General features: G+C 37.6%; 1 protein-coding gene across 1 annotated transcript in view; it reads right to left on the reverse strand.

Annotated features, from left to right (window-relative positions):
• The window catches only part of LOC114687072 (bile salt sulfotransferase 1-like), a 30,446-nt gene extending 20,913 nt beyond the window's left edge, over positions 1-9,533 (reverse strand). The window contains 4 exon segments of the mRNA XM_028861771.2: positions 5,872-5,998; positions 8,004-8,110; positions 8,113-8,211; positions 9,283-9,533. Coding sequence (XP_028717604.2) covers positions 5,872-5,998; positions 8,004-8,110; positions 8,113-8,211; positions 9,283-9,415 — 466 coding nt within the window. The 5' untranslated portion in view covers positions 9,416-9,533.
• Between the last annotated feature and the right edge of the window lie 283 nt (positions 9,534-9,816).

Below are 9,816 nucleotides of genomic sequence, written 5' to 3' on the forward strand. Positions count from 1 at the left end.
TACAGAGGGCTTGGTGAGTCCCATGTAGGCAACCTGGTTTGTTGGCAGTACAGATGCTGTGAGCCCCTGTAAGTCCAGGTTGATTCTATGAGTTTTATTGTGGAGTCCTTGACTCTTGTGGCTCCTACAATCTTTTCTCCCCATCTTCTGCAGGATTCTCTGAACTCCACTTGTGGAGTGTGCATCTATTTCCATCAGTTGCTGGATGAAGCCTCTTTCATGACAATTGGGTTAGTCACCAATCTGGTCACAGGAGTTGGCCAGTTCAGATAACACATCTGCTATTTTTAGGAGTCTAAGGAATCTTCCTGATAGATTCTTTGGGGATTCCCTTGTGCCATGATTTTATCTACCCTGACATGCCAGCCTCTTCCAGTTGTCTCTTTCAGTACTCTCCCTGTCTATCCTACATCAAACTGATGATTCCTGTTCCCATCTGTCCTCACATCACACACAAATTCTCTTCTATTTCCTTTCTACATGGATATCTTGGTGTATCCCCCATGAATCCTCCTTGTTAACTAGTCCTTCAGGGTCTGTAGATAATAGTATTGTAGCTAATACTCACTTATGGGTGAGTGCATTCCATGTTTGTCTTTCTCTGTCTGGCTTACCTCACTCAGGATGATTTTTTTCTGGTTCCATCTATTTACTTCCAAATTTCCTGGTGTCCTTGTTTTTAACAGCTGAGTAATACTCCTTTGTGTAAATTTGCCACCTTTTCTTTTATCATTCCTTGGTTGAGAGATATCTAGGTTTTCATGTTCTCTCTATTACAAATAAAGTTGCTATGAACATAGTTGAGCAAAGGTCCTTGTTGTATTATTGAGCATCCTTTGCGTATATGTCCAGGAGTGGTGTAGATTGGGTCCTTGGGTAGGTTGATTCCTAGTTTTCTGAGAAACCTCCACACTGACTTTCAAAGAGACTGTACAAGTTTGCACTCCTACCAGCAATAGAAGAGTGTTCCTCTTACTCTACCTCTTCTCCAGTATGAGCTGCTTTTGGGGCTTTGATTCTTAGCCTTTCTGACAGGTTTATATAGAATTGCAGAGTCATTTTAAATTGCATTTCCTGTTGGCTAAGGGTGGCGAATATTTCTTTAAGTGTTTATTGGCCATTTTGTTTTCCCCTGTTGAGAACTCACTACTTAAATCTGTACACCATTTATAAATTGGATTATTTAGTTTGTGGGTGTCTAGATTTTTTGTTTTTTATATATTTTGAATATGAACCCTATATCAGATGCAGAATGGTGAAATTCTGTAAGTTGTTCTTGGCCTTGATCTGCACACTTGCTTTCACATGTATCCCACACATCATATTTATGTACATACACACACACACACACACACACACACACACACACACACAAACACACACAAACACACAGATGCAAGTTCATTCACCCTAATTCCAAATGTGTCAAGAACCTTAACTGAAGACCCCAAACTCTGAAACTGGTAGAAGAAAAATTAGGAAGTCCACTTTGAAATGAAATCACACCCATAGACTTTCTAAATAATACTCAGAAAATACAGAAAATAAGCAAGCTGGACTTTGAGAAATTAAGAGAGTTCTATCACCAATAGGTGTAGCTAGAGTTTTCTTGCCTTGCCCACAGTCAGGACAAATCTTTGTCACCCGCCAGTCCCACAGCTGCTCAGACCCAACCAAGTAAACACAGAGACTTATATTGCTTACAAACTGTATGGCCATGGCAGGCGTCTTGCTAACTGTTCTTATATCTTTTTTTTTTTTTTTTTGTTTTTTGAGACAGGGTTTCTCTGTGTAGCTTTGTGCCTTTTCTGGGACTCACTTGGTAGTCCAGGCTGGCCTCGAACTCACAGAGATCTGCCTGCCTCTGCCTCCTGAGTGCTGGGATTAAAGGCGTGCACCACCACCGCCCGGCTCTGTTCTTATATCTTAAATTAATCTATTTCTATAAATCTATACCATGCCACGTGGCTTGTGGCTTACTGGCATCTTCACATGCTGTTTGTCAGGAAATCTTTAACCACGTGAAGATGTAGCTTACAAAACCAAAGAAAATCTTTGCCAGCCACATGCTCACAGACAAAGTATAACTAGTATCTATGAAGAAAAAACAAACAAAACAGAAACAAAAACTAACCCTTAACACTATGGAAAATATTTCTCAAACAAACTTGGGTCATGCTGGGTGGTGGCGGCACACACCTTTAATGGCAGCATTCGTGAGACAGAGCCAGGTGGATCTCTCTGAGTTTGAGGCCAGCCTGGTCTACAGAGTGAGGTCCACATCAGGCACCAAAAATACACAGAGAAATCCTGTCTCAAATCAAACACACAAACAAAGAAAACAAACAAAACCTGGGCTATGGAACTCAAGAGGGTTACCAAAAAAGAAAAAAAAAAATATGCCTTATGTGAATTTTTAAGTTATTCATTGTCATTCACTGTCTGAGAAGTACAATAATATTAGAGAAACCCCATCTCTTTTTTTTTCTTTTTTTTTTTTTTTTTTGTGAGACAGGGTCCGCCTGCCTCTGCCTCCCATGTGCAGGGATTAAAGGCGTTCACCACAACCGCCTGGCAAGAAACCCATTTCTTAAAAAAATAAAAAAAAATTTAAGAAAAGGAAAGACAGAGATCAAATGACAACAAATATTTGAAGTGTAGGGCAAAGAGAAGAGAATCCAAATGTAAAGGTTTGAGAAAGGATAGATGCAGATAATGGATAAGAGTGTTGAAAGAGTATCAGGCTATTGTGTTCTAGTTATAAATTTGTCACGGGTTTTTGGGTTTGGTGTTGGAAAATTGAGTGCAATATAAGTGATATTAAAAGTGTAACACTTAATGTGAGGCTTCACAGTTTCTCTTTTGAATACCAGTTCTAACCATATATAAATTCATTAAGTTGTATAGACTTAGAGTCTCATTAATTTGGGTATATCTTCTTGTTAATTTACAAGTTTCTTTATAATAAAGGTTAGTTTTCTTAATTTTAAGAAAGAAAACTTGGGGGAAAGAGAAACACTGTTGAGAGAGGAAAATGACACAACAGTTATTAAAATCACTGTGGCATTTACTCAAAGCTGAAAAGAGAACTTTCCTATGACCCAGCTGTAGATTGTTAGGTATATACCCAAACTTTTTAGGTATAATCTACTATATACACAGGTATGTACAACTATACAGGTGTTTGAGCATCTGTGTTCATTGCAGCTCCACTCTCAAGAGCTAGGAATCAGGTTCGCCCTGCATGCCAAGAACTGAAAAGTAGATAATGAAATTGTAATGTGTATACACAATTAAATTTCCTTCAGTTCCAAAGATGAAGTTATTCAATTCTCAGTAAAATAGGTGGAGCAGGGAAATGTACTTAATGTGGTAACCCCAGAACAGATAGACAAACATTGCTTGTTCACTCTCATATGAGGATCCTAGAAAAATACTTAATGTGTTTAACTTAAAGTGGATATAAAGGACAGGAAACTAGAAAGGAGCCATTAGAACAGGAACATGATGACATGATGAAATAGACCTTAGAGAGAGAGCAATTCCAGAAAACCTCTGGTATGAATATGAAGGTAGGGAATATGAGATTGAGTGGGTTAATATGAAAATGGGCTGAGAGGAGGAGGGATAAAATTAACCAAACTCATCAGTTTGTAAGCTCATTAAAATATTAAAAAGTTTAAGTCAAGGAACAATACTGTTCCCAGAATTCATATGCTATTAAATGAAAACTCCATTGCTTGTATTAGGATACCTCCCTATGAGTTGTTGCCTAGAAAGGGACTCCTAAGGGTTCAAATAATAAAAGCAATTGTCACTGTTGTCAGTGACCCCTAAAACTAATTGCCAAGATCTATTTCTGAACACATCCTCATATTCTTGTCACAGTACATAAAGAAAGCAAGGTGGGAATGGGCTGAAATATGCCTTTCTGCTGAATAGCTTTCATAGTACCAGAAAGTGTTGTGCAATCTAATGGAGACCATCATCTACAGTCTTACACAGCTGTGGACAATGTGATCTATACTTCAATCAGTCTTACAAGGTATGCCCACTGGTGCAATAAAGGAAATTGTGGTGTCATGGTAACCAATCTTTTTCTGATTATGAAGAGTTCAAATGTGGTGCATTTTGTTGAATGTCCACCTCACAGAGGGAATAGATACTACTTTTGAAGCTGTCACAGTCGTTGTGCTAAATGGAATCTATGTGCACATCAAACTATCTTCTAAATATTTATGTTTATTCTTATGTATCTCTATTGTCAGCTTTGGAAAAGAAGATTCTTCTTGTAGTGAGCAGCAGTATTTTGAAATCTCAAAAATGCCCAAAATGGTGAGAATAAATGCCTTTTCAGTGCTTACCCCAAATGAGATTCCCTAGACTCCCATGTAGCTTTAAGAAACATGGAGACAGATGGTATGGAAATGATGCAAAAGATTAAATATTGGGTAGAATGATGTGAAATATTGTTTTTATTAATTACATGGCCATAGCACTCTTTAATCTCATAGTTGCTGTGATTACTTCAAAAGAGTGGGTCCTCAAATACTCTGTCAAGGAATGAGAAGTTGCTCATGAGTAATCACCCCTTTCCTAGGGCTTTATGAACAGTTAAGTGTAGTTAGAGACAGAGTTAATGAGACCTTCTACTTCCAGCATCAATAGGTAGTTAGTGGTTTCTGTTAGAGGGAGAGATATTTTTTTAGTCTAGGAACTGATGATAAGGTAGCCATGTTCCTATAAATGACTCCTTCCCTGTGCTCCAGTAAGTAAATCCAATGGACTTACTGCATCACAAACACACACATGAAGAAAAGGGACATGGAAGTAGAAATCAGAGCTAGTTGGGAAGAGGAAAAGGATCAGCAAGAGTGGGAAAAGAACAAGAGAGGTTAGTGGGACACTAATTTGATCAATCTATCAGCACACATGGATGAAAATGTATAATAAAATCATTCATTATATATCAACATAAGTTAAATTAAATACAAAATATAAAGAATCCATGCCTATTAAAATACTTTTGAAACAAATGAAGAAACAGGATTCACAATATTTGGAAAGATACATCTTAACAAATTGGTGGGCAATCAGGTTAATGTATGGGAAGCCAATGGGAAAAAAAGATTAAGAATCCACAAATGAATTGTGTGGTAGAAAGACAAGCACATTTGCTATTTTTCTTTTGCTGTGATAAAGAATCATGAACAAAGGCAACTAAAGTAAACAAGAGAGAACTTAATTTTGACTTATTATTCTAGAGGGATAAGAATAAACGATGGAGGAAAGGAGGCAATGTCAACAAGTGTCAGGCAGGGCTGTAGCAGCAGGAAGCTGAGAGATCATCTCAACTACAAGCTGGAAGCAGAGACAAGGAACTGGAAGTGACTTAAGAACTTAACATTTTGATGTGGATTGAAGAGAAGACACTGTTAGTGGTAGTGCAAACTTGTACAGCCACTATGGAAATCCATCCAGAGTTTTCTCAGAAAACTTAGAATCAATCTGCCCCAAGACCCAGCAATACCACTCTTGGGCATTTACTCAAGGAAGCCTCAATCTTTTCACAAGAATTATTGTTCAACTACGTTCATACAGCATGTTTCATAACACCCAGAACATGGAAACAACTTATGGGATCCTCAACTACACAAGGGATAAAGTAAATGTGGTACACTTCACAATGGAATATTACTCAGCTGCTAAAATCAAGGACATCAGGAAGTTTGAATACAAAAAGATGGAACTATACAAAAAATCATCCTGACTAAGGTAACCCAGTTCAAGAGCAGCCTGAGCTATAACTGATCTTGTCTTTAAAAATGTCTCTGATCCTCTCCCAAGTCCTATATATAATAGGATACTCACCATTGCCTTTGAGGAACCATTCAAAATAAGTTCTCAGTGACTCTGGATTCTTAACAAGGTTTGTCTTACACCAGAAAAAATAACCAGACACAAGAATATCTCTGGGATTTCTGATGATGTAGATCACCTTAAATAGAAAAACATGCACATGAAGGTCAATATAGTCATTCCATACCTTTTAACTGGCACAATTTACATGAAATGTCAATCAAATCTCCAAGAAGTTTCTAAAAGCACTTAATAATTTTATTTGGACAAAATATTTACATGAGTGTAAATGTTTAGTCAGATTCCTCTTTTTTATTTTTGTTTCATTTACACACATGTAACAGAAAAATAATTCAAGTTAACAATACTGTAAGAAACAAAATGACAGCAATAACAAAAATCCATGACTGATTCTATAGTTGTTAAGATCAATATCTTACAATGTGAAAGACCACCCATCCACTGAGAAGAACATCTTATATACACAGAATGATGAGTATAGTGCTGAATCTATTTGCAATATGAAAAACTAATTGTTTTCTGTAACTGTAACTACAAAATATCACTTTCAAAAGAATCATGGTGCAGGGCTCCAGGATGCAGTGTGTCACTGAACCATGAAAACCAAGATCTTCAGGCAACTAAGAAATGTGATAGTGGGAGACATAGGCTTCCTCTGGGTAAAGCATAACAATTGGTCATCCAATACCAATCTCAGCCCTGAAAACATACATATGATTAACATTGTATAGACTGAGCAGGTTTTATTTAAATTTTGAGAAATATGTAGATACATATAGAGCTGTAACAACAATTAATAAAACCAGATACCATAAATTTGAAAGAGAGAAAGAAGGAAAGCTTGGAGGGAGGAAGAAGGGGAAATGATGTATATCATTATATTATAATCTCAAAAATAAAATAAATAATTTGGAAATAAATAATTTTAATAAATGAAAATTCACATTTTGTACCAATGATCTTTGAAACATTGTTCTTGAATTCACCTCTTTAGGCTTCAATTTCTCCAGGTAAGAATTTGCCAAATCCACATAATGCACATGCATATAAGTGAATGGTCACAATTTTTTGTTGTGATATTTTCAAGAGATATAATAATTATATATTTGTTTTTGTAGTTTAATCATAAAATACTTTAAAATTCTATGGTGCAGAAACTTCCAGAAGACTTTCTTACAAACTAGAAACTATAATGGATCAGAACATGTATATCTCTGATCCCTTCTGGAGATCCTCTATCAGTGATGTGGATGGATGCTATGACTACTGATCTCAATGAACAGATAGACACAGCAAGAGCCAGTGAGTACAGATGAGCCATGACTGCTGAACAATCTTCATAATTATAGCAGTGACGCCTGGTCAGGCTGCTTCCCCTATAAACAGCTGTGTGTTGATTGATTCACTCCCAGGGCATTAGCTATGTGTAGAGTCAAGATTAACTAATTGCAGTGTGAGCAAGCTTAATCCAGCAATGGAGCAGAGCAGGAGATCCTGTAGTTCGCGCAGCTGGCTACAAGTGAGTCAGAAAGCGCAAACTACACAGAGAAACCTGTAAAAAAAAAAAAAAAAAAAAAAAAAAAACAATCAAAAGAGCTACACATATTTGCTGTGAATGGTCCTTCAGTCTCTCTCTCTCTCTCTCTCTCTCTCTCTCTCTCTCTCTCTCTCTCTCTCTCTCTCTCTCTCTTCCCCTCTCCCCTTCCCCCTCTCCCTCCCTCCCTCTCAATCTCAATCGCACTCTCTTTCTCTCCTTTGCTCTCCCTTCTTCTTCATAAAAAAGAAAGAAAAAAAAAGATTAATTAACTTTGATGACAGCAAACATTATTATTCACTGTACATTTGATTTTGAACCATGTTAGACCTGTATATAGTTTCTGACTGTTCTAGTTGGTATCTTACTTTCTTTCTGATATTTATTTAACAAGGAGCACTGTGTGGTGGTTGATATCCTGGTACTCTGATGTAGTCTGAGGAGGGGACACAATAGCATCACCTATGTATGTGAATATCAGCTTCCCTTCTCCAACTTACACAAGCAGAGTGCATTTCAGCAAGATCTCTAGGGCCTGTCAAGTTCAATGAGCATTTTGTAAAAGATTTGTCAACCACTATACACGAACCTTGGCCTTGGAACTGAAGAAAGACTTGGGGAAAAGTTGGAAGGGAAGGTGGGAGCTGATGAGGCGTGGTCCTTGTTTATTCATTAATGTTTGATATCCAACTTTGTCTCTAACCAGGGTGAACGTTCCCAGACAGGCACAGATTGGACCCACTTGGGATCCCCCTTGGTCTGAATCAAGCAGACCATCTGAATCAGCCAGTTAGTTCCTGAAGAAGAAGGAAAAGTGGTGGTCACTATTTCAACAGTACTTGCAGAAAAGCCTAAAGTAGAATATATAACCATATAATATACAATGCAAATGTTTGCAAGCACACAGACCTGTGGTGCTCACAATGTCTATACAGGGCAAATTATATTCATCTGGTATGTTCCTAATGCTTGACTTGTAAAAACTAAGACTACACTCAGTAAAATCTACCTGCCTACTGAATATCACCTCCGGTCCTGGGCCATCATCATTCTAGAGTCTGATACTGTGAATTTGACTATCTCAGATATTTCGCAGGGATGAAGTCATGGAATCTGTCCCTGAACTTGACTCCTGTCATTTAACACAATGCTGTTGAGATGTATCCATGCTGCAGTGTGTGCATGAGTACTGCTTCTATTTAATGTGAATAAATCCTCTTGTGTCTATTTTGCATACACAGTTATATTTGTGTTTACATGCTTGTTGTTCAATGAATATTTCTATGGCTTTTGTCTCTGGACTATAACCTGAATCTTTTTCTTGCTTTACACTGCCCTTGACTGTTAAATATTATTGAACTTTCAATGTCAGCAACATAACATGAACCCAATGTTCAGTGCTTTTGCCACCCAGCAAACACCGCTCCCCCCAAACCCATGATGCCTATTTTTGTTTCCATGAGTTTTGAGACTCTCTCCACTACCTGGACAAGGTCCATGGTAATTCTTCTACCTGACATTGTCCTCTCTCCACTTATTCTTGCATTCATGTCTTTATTTCTTGATGTTATTTCTTCTGTTTATTTTCATCATTCTCCCTTTTCTACTCTTTCTTCCACACAGAGACAGAACAATGCCAGATCTACTTTAGGATTCACTGACATTGCTCTCATGGCTTGACTGATCTGCCCACACATATCTGGCTAAAGGTCTTTCTCTGAGTGAAAGTGCACTCACACACAGCTCTCCAGGCTAACAAACATTTTATGTATCAGATATAAAGAGCACTCCAGTCATTGCCCAAATCATTGAGAATCAGAAACCTAACATTCATACACTTCAGGATCATTCTCACTCACAGTTCTTACCTGATTTGGGATAGGTCAGTATGACGGTGTCTTCATCTCTGATCACAAACTTATCATGGACTTTTTGAATTATTTCTTTATCATACACTATAGCAGGGAAAGGTATTCCTTCAAACCAAAGGTAGTCTGACATGGCGAAAAGCTCTTTGTAGTTACTGTTAGGTTTCCAGCTTTAGCCACCTGTTCAGCTTGTAGCAAATCTTGAGAGGCAGTATTTATAGTGCAGTCAAAAGAAATCATGAACACTCCAGAGTTCATTGTCAAACTAGCTACTGATAAGAAGAAATGCATAGTGTAACAACCAGTCAAAGGTTGTTGTATTAAGCAATTGTGAACTCATTCAGAGGTCATTCTGTGGCATTTGTGAGCATGAGTTCATGATCCCAAACCAGAAGCTCAATAACAAGTACTAGGAGATTGAATTGGGGGTTCATTTAAAATGCTTTCTAATACAGTTCAGCTTTCAAAATGGTTTCAATAGTGCAGAAAAGTTAGAGATCAAACAAAATGATGCCACATGCAAATGTTTTGTAA

Source organism: Peromyscus leucopus, unplaced genomic scaffold, assembly GCF_004664715.2.
Source record: "Peromyscus leucopus breed LL Stock unplaced genomic scaffold, UCI_PerLeu_2.1 scaffold_1211, whole genome shotgun sequence".
NCBI lineage: Eukaryota > Metazoa > Chordata > Mammalia > Rodentia > Cricetidae > Peromyscus > Peromyscus leucopus.